Below are 24,655 nucleotides of genomic sequence, written 5' to 3' on the forward strand. Positions count from 1 at the left end.
ACCAGAGAACAAACCATACATGGATTGTTTGTGTGTCTGTTACTCCGTCTGTTTGCAACATTACTCAAAAACAGACCATTGGATTTGGATGAAATTTTCCGGAAAGATCAGAAATGACACGAGGACCAAGTGATTAGATTTTGGCAGTGATGCAGCTTATAGTGTGGATCCACGGATTTGTTAAAGATTTCTGTATCATTGCCAGATAGCGGCATGGCGTCATTGTTACCATGACAACAAGTGATCACTACATCAGCCTCCTGCTGATGATCACATGATTGTGATCCTACTACAGATAGACTGCTGCGGACTTATCAGGACCTTTCTGTCAGAAATTATACAAGGAACGATTGATTAAATTTTAGGGGTGTTTCCGAGTCCCATCACTTCCCGCCGCCTGCTACATATTTAGGTCATATGATTTGCTGTTTTTCAAGATTTCAACCGCCAGAAATGACCGCCTTGGAGGACTGTGCTCTTAGTGCTTTTCTTCTTGTTACTGAAATAGCAGGAAAATGCTTAGATTTGTCAAAGAAAGTGACACAGATGGTGCACCAGGATACCGTGTCGCCTCCTGTGTTTTTTATGAAAGAAATTTGTAGCGCTGACCTTGAATGAGGACATCTTTTATGAATGCGCTCACAAATACAAGTTCAAAGCTCTCCAGACTCCTTATTACCGATTCAGAGGTTTGTGTGAGAACGAGGATTGCATGTGCTGTTAGTAAATACACTAATCCCTGCATTACCAGTCCCTCACTGTGATGAACAATAGGCTGTTGTTAGGTAGTGTTAGTGTAAGCCGGTGTAACAGAGCGGACAGATGCTACCACTTTAATACGGACTCCTCGGTGCTTCAGTGTCAGTCGGTCAGTTTGTGAACGTGTCATGTCGATGCCGGTGTGGAAATGATTGTGACTCCCAGAGGATATTATTTAAATATTAGGTTTCAAAGTAAATATATTGCTCAGGTGACTCGTGGACAAAAATAAACATCCCGTTTCCTGGCCTGCTGCTAGGAGCTAAGTACGGGTTGGAAGCTGAGTGCAGGCGTATGTGAGCTGCATGACGCGGCCATGACGAGTCAGAAAGTGATGAATGACTGCATCGTTCTTAATTACTGACACTGAGCATGAACCCAGATCAGTGTCAACATATCACTCTGCTCTGTCAGAGGCTACAGAAAGTCTGACAAACCTATATCTAATGCAGGACTGTTATTTCCCCATCAGATTATCCTGATGAACGGCTTTTTAAATCCTCAATATATTTCATAGGTATGGGCTTGTAGACACATAAAAAGGGAGGAGAAATCATTTTTCGAGGGTTGTGTGGCTCTGAGTTTTCGGTTTTGATGACTAGGAATTGGTTTTGTGCTAAAACTGACTGTAGTCTTGCTGGGTGGCTCACACCAGAATACATAATAATGATAAATACTACTACTAATAATAATCCCCAACAATGACAGTCTCAAAAAATGGATTCGGACTTTTGGAGTTTCATGCCTGTCAAATCTAAAGAACATTTTTTTTTTTTTTAAATTTATGCATTCACAAGGAAGCAATGTTGTAGAGTTATATCTAACCCATTTTAAAGCAGGATAAATAAAGATAGGAGTTTTTAGGGTTTAAAGGACTGGAGAGTGGCTTACAAATGTTTCTCAAAGGTAAAGCTTGGCAGTTTTGGTGGTGCAAGCTTTTAATTACAGTTAAAGTTTTGAAAGATGTTGGGCAAGCTGCTCTGTCGACTTTAGTGCCCTGAACAGACAAATCATTTCTCTGCTACGTTTACTCCTTTTTGCATAAATACAGTTGTGTGGAGGCTGCTGTAAACATGACGTTCTCCTCTTACTTTACCTACACAATTAGACCTGTTGTTGAGTCTGAACCAACCACATTTGGTACAAAAAAACCCTGAAACTCCAACCTAGACTGACACCCGCCCATCCTGGCATTCGCTTTGCTTAATTGCAGCCTCCTATTGACAAAATTACAACTGGCTTCATCCCAAGTCATGCCCCAACAGCGAGGGAAGTTTTCTCACGGAAGATAAGAAATATATAGTGTAATGTCCAAAAAATGCGTTGCATCGTAGGAAGACACTTTAAAGACAACAAAAATCAGATTTAAGAGGTCCTTCCTAGCCGTTTCCCCATGTTTTTCTTTGTATTGTGTAATGCCGTTGAGCTTCTTGTGACGTTTCGCCCTCATCCGTCCTCTTCCATCCAGCATCACCTCTCCGTCTTTCCCAACATCCTCATAAACCCTCTAAAGCACAGTCACTTCTGTCTGCCGGTCTCGTTGTAAACACTGTAGTCGAGGTAAGACGTATGAGAGCCGCCTGCCAGAAGTTTCCAGCTCTGTAAGCCTTGTATGAAAAACGAGTCATCGCCGCACCTCCTCATATCGCCTTTTATGGAGCTGCTCCTTAGAAACACTTCCATCTGTCTGTTTTTAAAGTGCTCCTCACCATTCACCTGAGCCGGGGTAGGAGTTAGACTGACTGCAGTGAAATGCAAGAGTGAAAACTGAAGGTTTTAGCTCAGGTTGACAGTTTTGTGAGGCATACCACCGACTGTTTGCAGTTCTCACTAGCCAGGCAAGGGTTACCGAGGATGGAGGTGTGTGCTATGGAGAAGACGGGTCAGTCAGATTTGTGGTAGGTAAAACAAAGCTGACGGGCAGTAAATCTAAAGCCCCTTTCAGACGTGCACTCCTTTCCCATTAATCTCTGCATCTTAACGCGTCTGCTTCATGTCTGACTGAGCTACTTGAGTCACTTTTCTGTTAATCTTATGGACTTTGCAATCTCTACAGCAGCGTTTACATGCTACTTTTAATACGGCACAAATCTAAACTGCATTAACAGATTGCACGCGCAAGCAGTGTGCTTCAAATGAAGTGATTTGGGGAAAGCTTTGTCCAGATTTCAGCTCCAATATTGGTCCAAAAACTTTGCTTGAGTTCCATAACCACGAAACACTTTCCTCATCCGCTTTGCCCTCCAATTACACGTCTATTATGGACTGAAATATCCATCAAAATACAATAATGATACTAATTTGGAGTGTTGAGAACCAGAAATGCTTTACTAATCCACATGGGGAAGTTGCTTATGTTACAGTTGCTCCAATTGAAGTCTTAGAAATTAAAGATGAAAGATGTCCTGAACGTATAAACACTAGTAGAAAAGTTTGAGCATGTAATGTAAAATGTGTGTTATGCTTGTAAAATAAAAATATAAGATAAACATGAATAGGCAAAGGTCCTAAATGTATGAACATCAGTAGAAAAGTATGAGCATATAATGTAAATTCTACAAGGAAAATAAAAATATAAGTACAGAGCATCCTCGGTTTACGACGTCTTCGCCCTACGGCATTTCATCGTTACGTGGAACTAGCTGACGAGTGGAGCAGATGAATACATCGCCAGCTTTCAGAAAAAGGCAGTTGTTTTGAAAATTGCTTTTAATAGCAATAATAAATAAAGAAAATCCTCCTGGACAACATTCAATGTTTGTTCGACATGTCTTAGTAAGAGTCTCTGACCTCATGCATAACTTGATGAATTGTCCAATCTTGGCAGATATCTCATTCACTTTTTTTTTTTAAATAAATGAAGCGGTAAGGAAGATTTAATATAAAAACCACCATTTAACAGCTTGATGACGCAGCAATGTCACCTATCTCATATCCTAAAAAAAGGCTTAAGTTCCTCTTTGGGACTTTTGGTCTTCTAATCTTTCCTTCTATGCTGCTTTGCTGGTTTATTCTTTGAGTTTTGCATCTCAGAGGTCATCAGTGGAGCTTTGATGGATGTATTGGACGGGCACTGGCTTTTTATTATTGCCCTGACAACACCGAGACCAAAGAATGATTCCGTCACTTTGCTGTCCTTTTTGATTCCTTCCAACCGGGCAAGCTGTGACAATTACCAGCCAGATTGCAGATGAAGACTTCTGAGTAATTCTGGTAGCTGACCTTGACTCCAAATTCTCCACACCAGACGACATATTTCAAGAAATAATGACCGAATTTTCACAAAATTCATTTGAGCTCCGTGGGATAAAGTTTGAAGCTTTTGATGACTGCTTTTGTCACAAATATTAACAGTGGTGTTGGTGCCAAAACTCAGAACACAATGAGCGTTTATTTGCTTCCAGGAGGATCCACCCCCTTCAATTTCAAACGTAAAATATTGGACATGACACATCACGTTATCCAGCGGGCAGATTGCCATAAAAGCTGATTAAATCTGGAAAGCGCCCCAATAAATAAACACTTTGTCCTGCCCTACGACCTCTGGACAAACAGCATGACGACGGACGGCGCTTAATCACTTCAGATAAACACCGTGGCAGGAGCTGTACCGACATTTTCAAACTCTGCACATGTACGAGACACTCGCCGGCTGAAAGTGACCTCTCCATTGTGACGGAGAGCGGCGTGGCAGCGAATACAGAACAGACAGACCTGGGAAGAGCTGTGAAGAAATCCAGAGATTCTACTTAAAACCTTTTGAGAGTTTGATTAGAGGATGTTTGAAAAATCTAGTGTCCTTATGAGAGAGAAAAAAAATGTTCCTGGAAGGTTAATTCAAGGTTTTTTGCACAGCAGAGCTCGGTGATGGCAAAATCATGAACCATTACTTAAAATCTCAAGGGGTGGGGTATTGTTTTTTTTTTTTTTTTTTATCAATCGTGATCCATTTTTCGGATATGAAAACGTGTGTGACATTGAAAAGCCATCCGGTTGTTACCCAGTCACGCTTCCAGATGTTTGCCAGCTGCTTCCCTCTGTGAACACACCTTTCACTCGTCTCCAGTCCGGTCTGCTCGCTGCATCCCACCGTCACCTCTGTGCTTTGGCAGGGCGCCACCATCACCTCTCCAAGTTTAAAAATACCTGACCTGCAGCGACCTTGGTCACCTCCTTGCTGTGGCGTCACACACCTGGAAACCTGAGTGATGGTCTTCATAGCAGTTTGCTTATGAGGAGAAGGTGTTGCCTTACAGCACCGTGTCATGTTTATCTGTTTAATACCAAAACATGCAGCATATTAACTTGCTTTTTCATTTTTTTAAATTGGATTTTCGTTATTAGGCTGGTTTTCTGCATAGAAAAAATGACAAGGTGGTGTCGTGTTCTGTTAGGAAAAAGCTCCGAGTGCAGAATCTCTCAACTGCTCGCTAAAAGCAAGTGCACGGCTATTTTTAGGCGTCTGTGTGTTGCATTGGTGTAAGTTTTGCAGACTTAAGAGGAACAGATTAAGCTGTGTCAGTACTATGAACCCTAATAAACGGCTGAGACATTCCTCCACACCTGTGCAATATACAATATACCAGTGTATGTGTACATTATTTTTGCACTAAGAACAGTATTCTCTGCTTTTTTGGACTATAATCTCACTCTAGCAATTATCATTTTGCATTACCCATCCATCCATTCTCTACACCACTTTATCCTCATTAGGGTTGTGGGGGGTGCTGGAGCCTATCCCAGCTGACTCGGGCCAAGACGGGACACCCTGGACAGGTCACCAGTCTGTCACAGGGCTACACATACAGACACACAATCACTCTCACATTCACACCTACGGGCAATTTAGAGTTATCAATTAACCTCAGCATATTTTTGGACTGTGGGAGGAAGCCGGAGTACCCGGAGAAAACCCACGCATGCACAGAGAGAACATGCAAACTCCATGCAGAAAGATCCCAGGCCGGGACTTGAACCAGGGACCTTCTTGCTGCAAGGCAAAAGTGCTAACCACTACTCCACTGTCATTTTGCACTACTGTTTATATATTCTTTTCTAGAAGTGTGAATATCTATCTATCCATCCATCCATCCATCCATCCAATTTTTCATTTATTTTGCATTTTTATGTATTTTATCAATTTTTAATTTTATTTATCATTTTTTATTTACTTATCAATTTTTTATTAATTTTATTTTACCTATAATTTTGGTATTTATTTTATTTATCATTTTGCTATTTGTTTATCTATTTTTTTATTCATCTATTTTTATTTGTCATTTATTTCATTTTTAAAATTTATTTCCCCCCTTCTTTCTATAGTTATTTTATTATTTTCTTTCCCTGTTCTTAGGGTGACACCAACAGCTGAAACCAAATTCCTTGTATGTTGTGTGGCCATTTAAGCTGATTCTGATAAAGTGGGTTACAAGAGCTGGATGTCAGTTCCTAAAGAACCTCAACGATCTGTTTGGGTTTCAGAGTAACTGTGACAGACATATTTCTGCTTTTCTAACACGTTTCTGTCCAGCTCAAGTTTCGCCATTACCAAAAGGCTCGCTGGCCACTACACTAACAAGCCAAAGAACAAAAGTATTTCCCCGCATTAAGTCCGTATAGTACCAAATCTCCCAGGGTTTTGCTAAAGCGCTGGGGGATCAAAAAGTCATTATTGGTAATTAATAGAAGCAGCTGGCACAGCATGGAAATCTGACAAAGACCTTGAAGTTTTCTAATGGAAACCCGTTTCCAACATTTACTGTTGAAAAATAGCACCTGTTGGTCTGTACACGAAGGATTCAGCAGTTTTATCTGCACTTGTAGTTCAAAAATACAGTAAGTTTGTGTAGTTTGAACGGATCAAAGTTGGCGGACAACAGTTTCTTCTCCCAAGAACTGATTAATAACGTGATGCACGTAACGACTTGGTTAAGAGTTGTGACTTACGGCGAAAATCAACTTACCTACATCGAGGACTCCATGTATATGATTATACACATGTTGCACTAATTAGCTGTAGTCAAACTGTATCATGACCTTTATTCTAGATATTTGTAAAGTTCTTGAATATATGACTTCTTCACTGTCAGGGAAACCTTCTAAGAGCCAGTCTTCTTCCAGTATTTTATGGTTTTCCTGTAAGTCCAGTGGATAACTTTGGTGTTTGTTTTCCTTTGAGAGTTTATCCGAAAGCAGATCTGTTTCCAAGTTGGATTCTTATGAAATTACACTTGTGAGGAAAGCCGGGGAAGTAGGCCAATTGGAGATTTGTAGGTGAAAGGATCACAACTCCTGCTTTTTCACTCGATTCCTCATTTCGGTTATTTCAAGTCTTCCACTTTCATCATTCCCTGCAGAAAAAAAGCAGCAGTTAAAGCCGCAACAAAGGTGTGATACCCTTTATGCTTTTCTGTAACGCAGCGCCGCCACAAGTTGTTTTAAGGTCGTCGCTCTTATCTTGATGTTTTACAACTGTGGAAACTTAAAGGGGAAGTGTTGTGGGTTCAGGTTAGGGGATGGGGGCCTCAAGGAGGAAATGCCTCAGCCTGCTCGCAATGCTCTCCCAAAGAAATGGCATTCTCCCCTCTTAAAAGTAGCTCCACAGCTGAAGGAAGCACTTTGAAGCGCACCACTTTGTTTGTGGCTTCATAACACACTAAGACGTCACACTAGCTTAAGTAGAGCGCTGAGGGTTGAGAAGGGAGAGTCGGCATGAAATCGACGGAAGGAGATGAACATAAAGATGGTGGGTTTGTTATCACAGATGACATCATGCTTCAGTGGAAGAACATCTGCGCCTGAGCAGAAACGACAAACGCATCATCTCCATTCTCCACTAAACCTCCTAATCCTCTGGCATTCAGACACTCCTCTGTCACTTCTGAAGTTGTCCTCCTTCCCTATATCATGGCATGCTGGGTATCTGCTTCGTAAAGGCTGCTGAGACCCTGTTTCCGGCTGTCATGTGGCTCCGCCTGTGACTGTCCCAGTTTTTCAAGCTTTTCGGTGATGTCAGGGTCCCCGGCTGGATGCAGGACCGAGGAAAATTCTCCAGTAATTTCAGCGCTCGCTCAGCACCGGGCTTTAGTGTCAGTAACCCCCTTCTCTGCTTCTTGGCCTGATGGGTTTGAGGGGTTTTCCTCCAAACTGTCACCGACGGCTGACCATGTCCTCACGGTGGAGAGCTCGGATCATTCTGCTAACAGAGGAGCAGGAGAGGAGGTTCAGGCATACAGTCATAGCGAGGTGTGACTAATGGAGTCCAGGAGTTAGACAGGCCCATCAGTGATGCTTTAGCATGCTGAATGGATTTCGCTGCACTGTACCAGCTGTGTGGAACTTAAACGTTAATGAAATCATGTTTTAATACTTCGGACAGAAATTATTGTGTTTTAGTGCAGCAGGCCCGTGTTTTTGGCCCACGGCCCACGTTTCACACCTCTGCTCTAACCCCTGCCAAAATTAGTAAATAAATAACATCTCTGGAGAGCTTCTTTGAAAAGTAGGAGAGACTTGATGGTAACGGAAGGAAAAAGTAAATACTTGCTGGCCAATAAAAACTAATTTTATTCATTTAGGACACATTTTTGAGAGAAAATAAATTCAGAAATTATGTGCTCTGACCAGTCTGTAGAAACTCGTCTTGTTTGAAACCGGTCCGTGGTGCAGAAAAGATTGGAGACAGCAATGATTTGTAGCAGCTAGGATCTAACAACTTCATCCTACTCACTTTCAGGATTTATTTTGGTTTGGTTGTTTTTGTTTTGTTTGTTTTTCGTATTTTATTTTCTATTTTGCCTTTATGATACTGTGGCATGTCTGAAATACATCAAATAAAAAATCTAATAAATCAGTTAAGTTATGAAGTATTCGACTTTTCTTTGTGGAAATAAAAATATATTGCTGTAGTGGCTGGAGTTCAGTAGCATATCAAATCTGATTTCAGTATTAAATGGAGAAAATGAAAACAAACTGAAGAGATTCATCAGACCCACAGCTTAACAAATCCATATATTGGAGATGGAAAAGACAGACAGGCACGGAATCTTCTTCAGTCTCATCTTGTCATTAATTGATTTAAAGCACCCAAAGGAAATGAAAAACAACAGTTTCTTATCGGAGAAGCCGGTCTTGTTTACAGTAAGGGACCTTTTGTGATGTTCAGGAGCCCCTCGTTTGTCCAGGAAGTTTGTATGCTGAGCACAAAGCCCCTCCAAAACAAATCATTCCATCCAGAGCCACTCAGGAGAATAATACACTCAATAGCGCAGCACTTCCATGGCTGGCATAGTCATGGGAGGCAACAAAGGCCTCGGGGTGGTGGTTTAGTGAGAACCTGATACTGGAGCATATGGCCTCAGTCAGTCCCAGAGAAGACATGAAGCTGTTTGGAAGGATGGTCTGAACCGAAGCCGTCTTTAACTTTTCTTAACTTTACAAAATGTCCCCTCCATGTTAGCAACACAGCGCCGGATGTCAGGGTCAGAAAAATAGTCAGTGGGAAGATTTTTTGAGGTGTAATAGTTCACAAAGTTAATGATCTGGTATTTATCTTGGTTTTGAGGTCATGGTTCAGTACATTTTCATGTTCAGCAAAAACAAGAAATATGTAACATTAACCTGCTTCTTTTTTGTTATTGTGCACTAGTTCACTGGGCTGGCTAAGGCTAGATCTTAATAAAAACATCTGTCAGTACAGCTAGAACTGACTGTGACCTCCTAGCAAAATGTCAAATTTAACTAATAATAAATAAATCCAAACATTCAGTCAAAAAAAATAAAGAATCCCTTTACGGCGCAGCATTTAGAGAATCAACTATGCTTCAACTGTGCTTATAGTCACATTAGCAGCTCTCAGCTTCACACTTGGATTGTGCAACACTAATTTTCTCTCAAATAAAAAACGCATGGGTAATTCCACCTCAGTTCACCAAATTTTAAAAGAAATCCACGCCTGACTCAGCTCATCTGTGTCTGATCCCCCCCCCCGCATGCATATGCTATTAAGTAAAACATGTAAGAATTTTGTCATATTTTTTTGAGTGGAAAATTCTTAAAGAAGGTTGGGTCATGTTGATTTTTGCATCGCTATCTTCGCACCAATCTGTGGAACAATCTTTGCAGTGCTGTAATTCGAGAAATAATGTACCCGGAGTCCTGAAATTTTGTATACTCATTGATATGAAATCAACGTCAGGTAACTCTGTAGACCCAGACAGCCATGCATAAGTCATGAATGACAGCAGATGTATTCATTAAATAGTGTGAACTTAAATGGTAGCTGATGGTCTATGAGCTGTGGTTGTTCTGTTTTCCATAAAGCACGAAGGGAAGATGTAGAGTTTTAGTTTGTTTTGCACAAGCAGTGGCTGGTTTCATTTAATGGACATATATGCCAAAACAAAAGGGCCATACCAAATATTTTCAGAACAAATGCATCAATCGTTGCACCCTGATAAATTTTACTACAGTTTCTTTCCCATACAGGTATCTAATATGGGACAGCATCGGCTCTGTTGTTATGGGTTGCCTAATGGTATGTGTCTATAAGGATGTTTTTTTTTCTCACATGGAAACGCGCCACATTTGAATATCTCCTGCTTGGTGGATGTGTCTCTTCTGAGATACTTGGTCACATGGCAGCTGCTTTAGCTTCAGTCCGGTTGAAGTGTCGAACCAACGCAAACTTTCTTTTATTATGGAAACGGTTCAGCAAACAGATCTGAAAAGATTTGAAGCGAGAAATAAGTTGTGTGATTTGCTCATTTTAGTTCAACAACAACTAGTTTAGAGGTTTTACAGAAATTTTGGCTTCCCTCGTCGCATTTGCATAAAGTAGAAGTCAAGTCTACTTTACGCAAATGAGTTATGAGTTTCCCTTAGATCGTCCAGTATTATTTAAGTTTACTGTTTGGGAATGTTATGATTTCTTAATTAATCACGATGCTGGAAATGTTCTAACCCTCATAGTCTAACTACAAAACATCTAGAAGCATGTAAATGTTGAATCGTTGTATAGAGAAGATTTGTCGTTGGCTTACTGAGATAACATTTGTACAACATAGACAATAAATGGGATGTGAGGAATTGACGGGTCCTGTGGACATGTACCGTAACACGTAGCTCTGGCTGCTGTTTGTCTCCTATGCTCACGCCACAGTTTTGTTATCTCGTGTAACCAAAAACAAGATGTTTCTGGCTGGAGACAAGATGAGCAGGTTGTTTGTTCCAGCTGCAGAAATAATTTTGTAATCAGCTCATCTGATATCACTAGTGTGAGTTGTGCACCTCCCAGTCTACATGACAACAATCTAAGTTTAAAAAAATGCCTGCACAGTAACTCAATAGGGGTTAATTTAGTCATTTGAAGCCTCTCCTGTTTGCTCAGTGTTCCAGTTTTCAGCGAAGGTTAGCTGTTCTTTTCTGTCTTGTCCATGCATGCTTAAACAGCCTGCTCTTTTCAGCCTCTTGGCCCTTTGCCCGAGCAAATGGATTTTGCCTTATAAAATCTGTCATCCGGTGCTTGCAACCCCCACATCTTCTTACCTCCATCCCAGCTCGAAGTTTACTGTTTCTTTTACTACATCTGCATCCTACGTCTTTGTGTCAAAGCTTGGGATTTGAGCAAGACGGCAAACCGCTTTTTCTCAAACCCGTAGGGTCGTAAAACGCGCTCCGCATCACGTATGAGTTCAGGAACCCTTCACCAACAACTGCATCCTGCTGCTTTTAAAGCGTCTCGCTCACAAGACTGTCATATGACTCAGTTTTCTGCCTCAAGTTCAATCCCGCCCCCATCCTCGAGTCTCTGAGTGGCTTTGTGCTCAACTGTCTTGTTACAGGAAATCAATTTAAGCTGGGCCTTGCGGTTGGGAATGACCATCCAGCTAACCTTAGCACACAGGCCAGGCCAAGGCTAATTGATGAACAGCGTCCAGCAGGTGTAAACAGGTTCTGCTCCACTGCTTTTAATTCTCTTTTCTGAAATGGCAGCTGCTGCATAGCTCCACTGATGCATGCAGCAAATATCATAAGCCTCTGATTCTTAATTCAGCTTTTTTTCTTCCCTCCTGCATAGAGATGTTTCAAACATAATCTCCCGGTGCGTGTCTGTTCCTGTATTTATCTGTTGTCCAAATCATTTTTGATATCAGCAGCCTCAGCATATTGTTTTATAGGCTGCTCATTCTGTCTCATCAACAGAACTGTCTTATTGTGCTTGTTTTTATCATTTATTTATATGCGGCCAAGCCTCACCTCGCGATTGCCGTGGAGATGCTAATCTACGATCCGGGTGACTTTTGATGAAGTAAAATACCAGGAACAAGAAAGGAGGGAGATGACAGAATTGCTACGAACAATAGTGAGGAAGAAGAGGAGGTAGAGGAGGATACAGCTGATCGAGAGAAGGAAACCAATCAGAGGGTAGAAATGTAGGACGGGTGTGAACATGACTTGTGGATGTTGAAGAAATGTCACTCCTAAGGACTCTACACACTGCATGATTTTTGACAGTCCCAGACAAAAGATAACATTCGTAAGAGAATCGTGGTGATATCTTGGTCTTGGCTCCAAATCGGTGGTCCTACGTCGCAATGTGAGACAAGTTCCAGGATGGCCGTTGTCATGGTCTTATGACCAAAGACGAGCTGCGATGAGATTCTGACAGTGCCAGAAACTTGGGGTGATCGTCTTAGAGTGTGACTGCTGCTGTGACCTGCGACAATGAACTGACCAATGGAAATGCAGTGTGAAGTGACGTACTGATTTGTGGTGACACTGGCAAAACGCATCAAAACCAATATGTTGGATTTATACAAAGACGACAGTCTCGTAGAGTTTTGGCAGCAGAAGCCTTTTTGACGTGTCCTCCACTTTGTACCACAACCGGACAAAAAGGACGAGGCATTGAAGGATATAGCGGCGGAATTGCAGCTCCCCGGCTAGTAGCCTAACATTAGCGGCTAGCAAACGCACACAAACACCGCCGTAAATAGTGGCCTCAACACTTAGTTTCATTGCGTTGTTGCTTCGTTGTTTGTCATGGTTGGACGGCGCACGCTTATGACGTTGTACTCTTGGACATTCACTTCGACTCGTGTACATCGTAGGCTGCGATTCAGCTCTATTTTCATCGTGCAATCTACACACAGCAAACTTCACGTCGTATCCAAAGATCATTAGATTCACGTCATACAGTGTAGCAAGCTGTGAACTTATAAGATTGTTAAAATCGGACAGTGCGTAGAGGTGTTTAGTCCTTCAAAGTTTGCTGCCATGGGGTGTTTATTGGTATTCCGGCGTACGGTTGGCTTTCCAACACAGAACATGAGCCTGTGAAGGTAAGAACATTCAGAAAGTACACGTTTTATAGCGACGGTTAGACAGTAGGGAGCAGGGCCGTATGTAAATATGAGGGTTAGTAGTGGTTGATTTGTGTATAGTTGCCAATCGGTAACGAAAGGTAATACAACAAAGAACAGAGTGGTTGAATGAAGGGGTGTGGCAGACAGATGTAAATGGCAAAAGCATGACAACAAAAGCTAAGAGGGAATCTGACAGGCAGTAATAAATGACAAAAGATCACAGAATTATGGATAACTGTGGGGAAATGGAATCAAGGAGTGACGTGATGCTAGAAATAGTGCTATGTTCTGTATATTTTTTCTTTCTTTGACCTGTAGATGTTTTTGAAATGAAGTAAAAAGTCAAAATGTACGGTCACTTTGCTTGTGGTTCGTGGCAGTTTTCCACTGACACCGTTGAGTACCGTGCCCTGCTTCATTATCGGCTGCAGCGCTGCCAGAGCAGGTTGTTCTTTGTCTCATTAGCTGCCTGTTCTGTGCTGCAGAACGGCATCAGCTCCCCCTTTCTAATCAGATAATGTCTGCTACAGTAACTCTCGCTGTTGTGACTACACACATGCAAACACCGCTTCGGTTCGCTCGCGTTTGCTTTGCCTGGCTTCTATGTCGGCTTTACTCCGTTTACTGTCCTCGTGGGGACTCGGCAGGTATTAGTTGCACTCGGGGTTCTTTATGCTGCGCTGTTCTCTTCTGGGACCTGTTTAAACACAGCATTGATGGACTCCTTAATGAAAACCGTTGTGCTGAGCGGTCACTTCGGCCGCCCTCCCTGTTGGCTCCGTCCACATCCAAGTCCGCGCTGTTTTTCAGCTGTCCTAAGGTAACTCTCACAGCAACAAGCGCCCCATTGTGGAGCTTTCATTCTCCTCTGCGGTCGGCGGACTTTGATGCCCACCACTCAGTGACTCAGTGAACCCCCTCTAATGAGCCCAGGGACAGTCCCATCGCAGTGTTCATTCAACCAGAGAGCCACACAAGTCGGTCGGTGACAAAAGCTACTGGCACTAAACAGCTTTGTCCCTGCTGACACCTATAACTAAAATACAAATCCTCTCACCACCAGAAATCCACTCACCAAGTGCAGTTTCAGCTTCATATCTCACTCCTGTTGTATTTTATCAGTCAAATGACTTTATTTAGCCCAGGATTAGACCCACTTGGAGTCAGGCCAGCGCAGGCCAAATGAGCTTAGCCTACTTGCTCGTGAAATGAGACTAGTTAGCCGCTGTTGAAATGTCACCTTTTTAAAAAAAAAAAAAAAAAAAAAAAATCCTCACTTTATCTGATGGGCACTGAGCCGGGCTGCAACTAATGACTGTTTTTCTGCAATTAATCTACTGACTGTTTGACCGATTGACTGATTATTTTCCTCCGAACCTTCAAATCAGTCACTTGATTTGTGAGTTTTGAGGTTTATAAATGTATGTTTGATCTAGCTTATGCTCTATTCTAGAGTTAACTGGCCATCTTTAAATGCCCGATGTCAATCACTGGTGTTTATTTACAGAACCATTCTGGATATTGTTCTTTGACTCATCCTTTAACAAGGAAACATGGAAGTCACCATCTCTGATCTACGGATACTCTGCAATTTGTCGTCCCCAAAGTATGGTATGAACTGGGCAAGAAAGCCTTTGGGTTTTCTGCGCCTAGTGCTTGGAATACATTACAATCTCAACTTCAAGCTTTTGTTACGCTGAATGAGTTTTAATGCTGTTGATTTTATCTGCTGTTTATTGTTTTAATTTAATTATGCTGCTGCCCTCTTGGCCAGGTCTCCCTCATAAAGGAGACCTCTGATGTCAATGGGACTAACCTGGTCAAAGTAATGCAAGGACAAGGACAAAAGATATTAAAAAGCTGTACCTGCTAACCTTCTGGTGGTGCATCTTGCAGAATAGAGTGTTCAGGTGCTTGTGCATCGTGATATGAAAGTTTGCACAGTGCACAAACTGCCTTTTTGTTTTTTAATAATTTGAAGTGCTCATCTAGAAAAACATAATCCCCGCACAAGTACAGATGTGCCCCAGACACTTTAATAAATGACTGCCTCATGGAGTGTCCACGCTGGAAATGCCACCTTTAAGTAGTTCTTCAAATAAAGGTTCTAGTGTGTTGGACTATCTTTGTTTTTAACAGATATTTTTGCAATAATTTTGAAATACTCCCACACTTGTGAAATGTTAGGGTCTTTGGAAACTTTACCACTGAGTCACACTCATTTCTAGCCGCCATCTTGCAAAGTTTGTTCCATCAACAGTCTTCAGAAGATCCAAAAACATGATTGTGAACACTTAACGTTGCTGACAATCTTGCATTACTGTCAGTATATGCATACGTTTTCCTTTTGTTGACACTTTTTCTGCACTGTTCTCCATATGCCTTTCTCACACTAGTCTTTCTATATTGTCTGCCTCAATATGTATGAGTAGATCAGCACTAGAAGTATTGCACATTCATTTTTAATACACTTCTGTCTATACATACTCCATTTTACACCATTTTTGCATATTCATATCTGTTATCTCAGTATGTGTGAGTCGATACAAGTGATGAATGTGTTTGAATGAGTGCATTCCAAGTGACACTACATAGACACCACAATATAAGAAATTCATTGCACTGATAACTTTTTATTGCTGCTCATGGCAGTTAAACCTTTGAATCCTGAGAGCAGCTGACCAGTGACTGGAGCCAAGAGTGATGACGATGATGTCACAATGCAGCAAAAACGTAGTGACACAGCAGAAAAAGATGATCGAAGCACTTAGAAGCAACTCGTAGGTTGAAGATATTGGTGTCGATGCGCTTTTTTGTGTTTGAAGAATATGTAACACGTTCACAGTTGACAGTCCAATCTGTCATCCAGTTTTTTTTTTTCCTACTGAGCTGCACGAACAGTCTGGTGTAATAATGTTGGAGCGAGTAATTAGTTTGTAATGGATGATTAGACTTTCCGTGTCCAGGTGCCACGGATGTCAAGCTTAAAATGTCTTTCCAGTTGTTATCTTGTTGGAACATGAGCGTTATTTTTGTTCATGCAAGTTTTGTCCCCTATACATACTGATAAATTGTCTTGTTGTGTGTTTCCAGGAGGTTTCTCAGTGGTGTTCCTGGCTCGTACGCACAGCGGTGTCCGCTGCGCTCTCAAAAGGATGTACGTCAACAACGTCCCGGACCTGAATGTCTACAAGAGAGAGATCACTATCATGGTGAGCGCACTATCACAGTGTTGGTTTCTGTAACTGGGGATGTTATCTTTAAACCCAGCTAAAGTCTTCCTGCTCGTTTGTGATGGTAGAGCTCCATATTTTATATGTGTACGATCAGTTTACAAAAACATCAAGTGGGTTACATGAGATAAGGCTTTATTACTACCTGGGCTTAGTCAACGCTGGTACAGCACTGTGTAGAATGGTCTGACATTACCTCAGCAGGCAAACACTGCTATTAACTTTGCTAATTTACTACGCAAACTGCTCGTGTTTATTGCTAGAGCTTCATATTTTACATACGGTCATGACACACGGTTGCTTTTTCGATTATAAGGACAGCAATTGAGCTTTTGGAAGTTCAGATATTTTACTACCTCTGCTTATTCTGCGCTGGGTAGAACGGTCTGCCTGCACCTTACCATCATTTTTTTTAGTATAGGAGGAACAACAAAGCTCAGGTGTGTTTTTGTTTCCTTAAATCAATCACAATCATCTTGGGAGAGGTCAAGAACCGCAAGCACCAGTTGTTGTTTACCCAAAATAGTAATAAAGAGAATTGTCTGGTGTTGCGTCGCATGCAAGGAGGAGAGCACTGCTATTAGCTTTGATAATTTTTTACTAAACAAACTGCTCGTCTTTATTGGTAGAGCTTCACGTTTTACATATAGTCATGGCACACAGATGTTATTTAAATTACTAAAACATAATTTAAGCTATTGGAAATTCAGATATATTACTACCTGAGCTTAATTAGCCCTGGCACATTTCTACGTAGAATGGTCTGACTTCACCTCATAGTTATTTTCCAATTGGGGAAAACATTTCTGGCTTGTTTATATTTCTTCATACCAGTCGCAGTTGTCTTGGGCAGGGCTAAGAACATCACGCACCAATGTCGCTCAGTACCAAAGCTAATTGTTTCGTCGGGACATTTGCATGCAGAGAGACTGCCATTTTAAAGGAAAATTTACCCAAGAAACTAGCTGAGATTACTGCACAATCCAAAACAAGGTTGATGATGTTTCCCGTAGCGACGTTCAGTAGATAATGAAATGAGAAGTTATAACTGTGTCAGATCTGCAGCCAGCTACGAGCTTATACCTGCAATCTACATGCAGAGTGTCAGACGAGAGCCTAATTGACCTTTACTGAGCATGAAATTTACCCGTGTAGCTTATCAGAGGTGAACAAAGCTTGTCGTTTATTAATCTCCACGTGATTACACTCCACCGTTCTGTTGCAAGGCCAAACTAATTCTTGATGTTAGCCACAATTCCCCCTAATCCTCCACTGGCTGTAAAACAGATTTCTCTCGCTTAATTTGCACTCGATGACACCGTGCTCGCCATCTGAAACTTTCATGAGGGCGTTCTCGCTTTTCAGGTATTTAATCTAAGCACATAATTCCTTTTTGAAATGGGACACGAGCCCTCGTAAAAGAGATGTTCTCCCATAAAGCGAGGTGCATATAAACGGCTTCATTTTCATCTTCCTGCCCGTCCTGCTATCCAACATTTCCAGTCTGGCAAGAGGTTTTTGGCTGCGTGCTGGGTGACATTGTAATAATGCACCTGGTCCATTGACAAATACTTTTGATCTATCGCACGGAGCTGGCACTGGCATGATTGTAATTCAAGGTGTTTTATGTCATTCAAAGTTGAATTTCCTCAGTTATTCTGCAGACAAGCGCGACTCGGGCAGCGGCAGATGTCCATTCTTGAACGTTTGACCCAGAGTATGTCAGTGAACGGCTCACTCTGAGCTGTTTAGCCAGCTTTGTGCGTCCATTCGCCACTTCATCAACTGGAACAATGTGTAATTCTCACCCCCACACACACACACACACCCCGCTGACCTTAAACACTGACACAGTTCCGCCTGTTGGGACGTCGCCTTAGGTGTGTCGGTTTCCACAACACACAGCGGCCTCCCGTCTCACGCTGGCGTTTAACAGCCTCCAAACAAACACCGCGATGCTTTAATCCGGCCAACAAATCAAGTTAAGAAAGATTAGCAGAGTTAAGAGATCAGCATGGTGTAAGAACATCAAAGAATACAACAAAGAAAACACACACAGACTCTTGCCACACACACACACACACACACACACACACACACACACACACACACACACACACACACACACACACACACACACACACACACACACACACAGAGTAGCTTGGCTGCAGAGGCAAGACTGGGCTGAATTCAGCCGGGGATTGAACCTTTTTTGGATAAGCTCTGGGTGCAGTTTTTTATTTTCTTTGGTCCGTTATAGTCTTAAATGTGTTTCTTCCAGATTTAAAACCGGTAGGTGTGAAAGCTTTAACAGGAAGTAAGTGGTAGGTTTTTAAATCATGTTTATTCTTTGAGGCTATACTATTCAAAAGTTAATGTATAAAGTTGCTCTATACAAGCTAAAGTTGCTCTACATTACTTAATGTTGCTCTATGTTAGTTAAGATTGCCCTACAATGAGTTAAAGTTGCTCTATATTATCTATAGTTGCTCTATATTAGCTGTTGTTGCTCTGTATTATCTATAGTTGCTCTATATTAGCTGTTGTTGCTCTGTATTATCTATAGTTGCTCTATATTAGCTGTTGTTGCTCTGTATTATCTATAGTTGCTCTATATTAGCTATAGTTGCTCTATATTAGCTGTCGTTGCTCCATATTAGCTATAGTTAGTCTATATCCACTAAAGTTGCTCTATATTAGCTGTCATTGCTCTATATTACCTAAAGTTGCTCTATATTAGCTATAGTTGCTCTGCATTAGTTAATGTTGCTCTATGTTAGTTAAGATTACCCTACAATGAGTTAAAGTTGCTCTATATTAGCTGTCGTTGCTCCATATTACCTAAAGATGCTCATATTAGCTGTAGTTGCTCTATATTAGTGATAGTTGCTCTTTATTAGCTGTCGTTGCTCCATATTAGCTACAGTTAGTCTATATTACCTAAAGTTGCTCTATATTAGCTATAGTTGCTCTGCATTAGTTAAAATCACTCGATATTAAAGTTGCTCTATATTAAAGCTGGTCTAAATGAATTAAAGTTGCTTTACACTAGTTAAAGATGCTCTAAATGAATTTAAGTCGCTCCATATTAGTAAAATTGCTCTAACTAAAGTTGCTGTGTACTGGCTAAATTTGCTCTACATTAGTTAAAGTTGCTTGTTGTTTTCATAACAATACAGCAGATGAGTACTTCAATGGCCTACCGAAAGTTGAAAATCTGACCATTTTTTTTCAATGTTTAGTTTCTTTCTATGATAAATGGTCTAATTTTGGTTTTATAGAGCCTCTAACCCCGCTGGGGAAGAGGATTAAAGGTAAAAGCCTCGTTTATCCCACTTGAAGTTTATTTTTGACAAACTGGTTCGGTTTTCCAACCAAACGGAAAATCACACATGATTAGTCAAAGGACTATAAGCTGAAAATGAACAATTCCTCCTATTTTTATACTTTTCTTTCTCTGATAAATGGTGCAATTTAGCTGAATGTTCTCTAATTTCTTTCAGATCCCCTGTGGGTTTTTGGATCCGGAGTGTTAGCGCAGTTTATTTTATTTATTGCCGCATATGCAATCGAGAAGAACATTATTTTGGACTGCAGTTTTCAGGCTTCGCTTTAATTTGAGCAGCAGAGAGCAGAAACACTCGACAAGTCCAAACATGAATCAGCGCTTTACTGAAAGGAGCTGAGAAGTGTTTGCCCGATACACCAATCCTTTGTGATCACATCAAACGCTGCTTTGTGTTCTTTTAGCCTTTTGTTTGTGTAGTAGGTGTTCTTAACAGAGTTTCATATTCCTTTTTTTTTTTAATTCTAACGGTGTCTGAATATTCCTGTGTTTCTATCACATCTGCAGAAAGAGCTGTCGGGTCACAAGAACATCGTCAACTACCTGGACTCTACAATCAATGCCGTGTCAGACAGCGTATGGGAGGTCCTGATCCTCATGGAGTACTGTAAAGGTAACGCTTCGTTAATGATAAACATGTTCCGACAGGACCACCGGGTTTTATACTCGCTCACACTTTATTACAGCTGGAGTTTATACCCGTCACTTCTGGCTTCTATTTTCGGGACAGATAAATTGAATTAAACCGAGCTAAAGTACAGGAATGATGTTTTATTTCTTGTCAGATTTTGTAGTAATAATCATGAATGATCACCGCTTTGAGAATTGCAGCCGTGTACTCTTAAAAAAACCTTTAATCATCGATCATTGGCTGAAAACAATTCCAGCATTTACTTGGTTCGGTTTGTCTCTTATGTAACTCAGAGTGAATCGGTTATGTGTCAGTGGCTGCTAGACGTACATTCGAGTTATTTTTTTTTAACGTGCCTAATAGCTTAATGCTTTCCGCTGCCTCCGTCCTTCATTCGACCTGTGTATTGATCAGCTCGGTGGCTCAGCATGTTTTTTTTTTTTTTTTTTGGGACAGTTTTGCCCTCATCGGACAAGTTTACATGCAAAACATTTCCTCAGTTGTTACTGGGAATAATCAGGTCACATCAGGCCTTTACGTGGCCAAACATGTCGGGATTTGTTTACCAGACAGACGGCGCTTGTATTCAGTGTGTCTGAATTTAGACGTTTCAAGGGGATAGTAGGTCACAAACTCGCATGGAAATCTCATCTAGCACATATAAAACTAATGGATTATCTCTCTTTTGAACACAGCGAGGTACGTTTTACATCACAGTGCAATAAAAACTGGTCTTTTCACATAATTAGTTAGTTTTTATTTCATTAACAAAAGAAAAACAGCCAAAAACACTTAAATACAATAAAAAAAACCAAACTTCTGAATGAAAGGAAGCAGAAAGAAGATTAAACTGATGTAATCTGCCTCTTTATATCCAACAATCAGTTCACAATGAGCATTAAAAACAAACAAAATGACTTTAGTGTTTTCTCTTCTAACAAACACTATAGGACATTCTTAGTTCATTTCTTTGTATTTTAATAATGCGCTTGTATTAATAACATTTTAAATCTTGTGTGTGATTTAGATTCTTTTGATTCCTCGTCTAGATTGTTCCATAACTTGACCCCTTTGACAGAAATGCAGCGGTCCATTAATTTGGTCCTAAATTTAGATTTTAATGACTGGGTAGGGATGTGGTGACAGATGAGCAACAAAAAGCCAAACTTTATATTATAGAAAAGAGCAGTGAAACTTATAGAGTTGACTCTAAAACTGTACAATATGTTAATTCAGTACTATAAAAATGCTAGACAGCATTAGTTATGTAAAATGTGTACTTGAATTTCCCATCCATCTATCATCGACTGATCCATCCATCCATCCACCCATCCAGAAAATTGTAAAGAAAACGATTTGTTTTTTTAGTTCATTTGAAACCTCAGTATGCATAGACTACCCTAAAGCAGACCTGTACTCGTGTAGTTGGCATCAGCTTGTGGAATTCTCTAAGAGGCAATTTTAACTCTTGTATAAATATTTTTCATTTCAAGGAAATGTTTCATAAAAGATGCGTAGACTATATGTCAGCTAGCCTGGACAGGTGCTTTTCTGATTAAGGGTGACTTATTGCATTTAGCTCCTGAGTCTTGTTTTCTTATGCCATTCTAAGTATTAATATCTGAGTAACTGCAGCAGACTGTCTCATTCCAGTATTTATGTTCTGAATGAAGTTCAGGCACTTGGAGTTCTTCTTTTTTGTGCCTCTTTCGCGGTCATGGAATGTGCAGAATAATCGTCTTGAATTTGATCGCCATTCCTTCTAGCTGTGTTTAGTAGATGTGACTGAAGTTGTAAAGCTGTCTTTCCTCCTCCGCCTTGCAGCCGGTCAGGTGGTGAAGCAGATGAACCAGCGGTTAAACGTGGGCTTCAGTGAGGCCGAGGTCCTCCACATCTTCTGCGACACCTGCGAGGCGGTGGCTCGCCTCCACCAATGCAAGACGCCCGTCATCCACAGAGACCTTAAGGTGAGGAGGACATTTAGTCCTTTTTCTTGCAACTAGTTAATATGTAAAAATTACATTTACCATTACTAACACCCCAAAGATTGTTATATTTCAATTTGGGGAAGGAAAAGTACCAAATCTTTGCTATTTTAGAGGCTGGAAACAGAATTAGTAGCTTTTCTCCCTGATAAATTACTTTAACTGTTGACTGCTGTTGAATAATGTTCTTCTTCATAACCAGTTAATAAAATAATCCATCATTCAGGCAATAACTCAATCAGTCATGGCTCTTTAAAATGTGAGAAAACCCCAGCTTGCTGGCTGACTTTGAGTTGTTCTGGTCAAATCCTGGATATACTCAAAAATGTGAGGCGATTGCTCGTCATTGCAGTGGGTCCATCCGTTTGCTGCATTCACCGTTTTCAAAACTGAGCCTGTCTGAAAGGGAAATAAAAATTCCTGTGACCTCGAACAGAATCAGTTCAAATAGTGCTTTAAAATATTAGAGAAAAGTTTTTCAGATACTAGAGGCTTTAGTAATAATCATCCTATCAATGAATTGCTGTTCGTGCCATAACCAATTTAAAATATATTAACTGATAAAGCAGAAGACAAGGGGCATGTACGTCAGAAAACACACACATTAGCTGAGCCTTTTACTGTTTGCTAAGATGAGGAACTCAGTTCGTTTGTGTTTGTTACTGTACTGTCCTTGGTGTCCAGTTACTCAGGCCACAGGCTGGTGTGTGTTGGCATGCAAAGTGCATTGTGGGAGTTCAGCTAGCAAAGGGGCACCATGGAAAAGACTTCTGTGATGCTTAATGACTCCAGGCCAGAGCTAATGTGCTATATAGCAGCCCAAGTTTGTGAGACAGCCAGATATGTTGTATGCAGTGGTCTAAATGCACCTCAGGGTGTATCATTCTTGTTTTTATTTCTTCAAACTGTCGTGGGTGGAGCTAAAGGAAAAGATGAAGCTTCAGGGAACGACTTTCTTGGACTATTTGCACGCAGGGAGACGAGCTGCTATTGCTAGCATGGATAATTCACAAAAAACGAACATTGCTGCTTTACTGCATGATACAAGGGATCTGCAAAGCTTGACATTTTCAATGTTTTAGTTTGTTAGCCTGGAGGTTGTTTTCTGTAGTGAAGTGGATTTTGAAACGGTAACACGTAGAGATAACGAAGGTGAGAAATTAATGACCAGTGTCAAGCTTTTACCTGCAGCCTACATCAGATAAGTTTTTTTTTTGCTGCAGAAATCATCTAAAACATGAAATAATGCCCGCTTTCACGATAATCAATCAAAATTCATTTGTATCGCCCTTTACAACAACCCAAATGGTGACCAAAGTGCTTCACAGTGGGGAAAAAAAACAGTAACTTGGAAACAACACAAAAACTTAACAGAGAAAGCAATAAAACAAACAGCAATAAAACAGCACTGAAATTTACATCGAAAAGAAATAAACATGATAAAATGTCACCATGCCGCTAGGTAATAAAAGCCACTTTAAACAGAAAGGATAAACGCTGACGTTTAATCAATTGATTTGTTATGCTGCTGATTCTTGATTAAGAAAATAGTTTATAACGTGCATCCCCTACAATCCACAGCCTTGTCATTAGAAACCTCCCCCTTAAAGAGACGTCTCAGTAATCCCTTTGTTTGACATTTTCTGAAGTATTGCGCCCTGTGGAGAAGCTGCAGCAGTGGATTCCCAAAAATGTTCTCTAAATCAAAAGGAGGAACTCGTGGATTCCCACTTTGACCGCTTTTGCTTCACTTTGTCGGATAATGTTTACAAACTGAAGCGGTGTAAATCTGCGTGGTCAGCAGAAGACGGAATGCCTCGGTTTCATTGTAACTCCTCTGCTTCCTCTTGCGCTCCGCCACTTCCTTTGCCAGCTTGTTCTCTCATGTCCGCTCCTTCCTCCTCTGTTTGTTGCTCATCCAGCAACTTTTCCTCTTTCTCCTGCACCTAAATTCAACTCCGAGGCCCCAGAAGGATACTCCGTCTTATAAAGTTCCTCTAACTTGATCTTTACAATGGATTTTCGATTCACCGGGTGGCAGGGAGCCAGGTTCCCCTTCATTCTGCTGATGCTTAGAGGCCGGCGGTAATTTCCCACCCTGGTTGAATTCTCCTCAGCGCCCCATCAGTGGGCCGCTGTACTCCGTCCAGTTGGACAAGCCTCTAAACAGTGCAGTCCCTTCAGCTCCACAGGCCCGTCCTCTGTTCGCCGTCTATCTGTTCGGCCCACACGGCTTACATAACATCGCGGGGACACAAAAGCCCATGGAGGCCCAGTCACGCATCGCCAGGGGAAGTGAGAGTGCAAAAAAAAAAAAAAGATCCCCTTAACCC

The 24,655-nt window shown here is 41.1% G+C and overlaps 1 protein-coding gene across 1 annotated transcript in view; it reads left to right on the forward strand.

Moving 5' to 3' along the window:
* bmp2k (BMP2 inducible kinase) overlaps window positions 1-24,655 on the forward strand; it is a 72,726-nt gene that overhangs the window by 11,910 nt on the left and 36,161 nt on the right. The window contains exons 2-4 of the mRNA XM_022212378.2: window positions 16,218-16,336; window positions 20,214-20,319; window positions 22,162-22,304. Of these exons, the coding sequence (XP_022068070.2) occupies window positions 16,218-16,336; window positions 20,214-20,319; window positions 22,162-22,304 (368 nt within the window). The remainder of the gene's footprint in view (window positions 1-16,217; window positions 16,337-20,213; window positions 20,320-22,161; window positions 22,305-24,655) is intronic.

The sequence above is a fragment of the Acanthochromis polyacanthus genome, chromosome 7, assembly GCF_021347895.1.
Source record: "Acanthochromis polyacanthus isolate Apoly-LR-REF ecotype Palm Island chromosome 7, KAUST_Apoly_ChrSc, whole genome shotgun sequence".
Taxonomy (NCBI): Eukaryota; Metazoa; Chordata; class Actinopteri; family Pomacentridae; genus Acanthochromis; species Acanthochromis polyacanthus.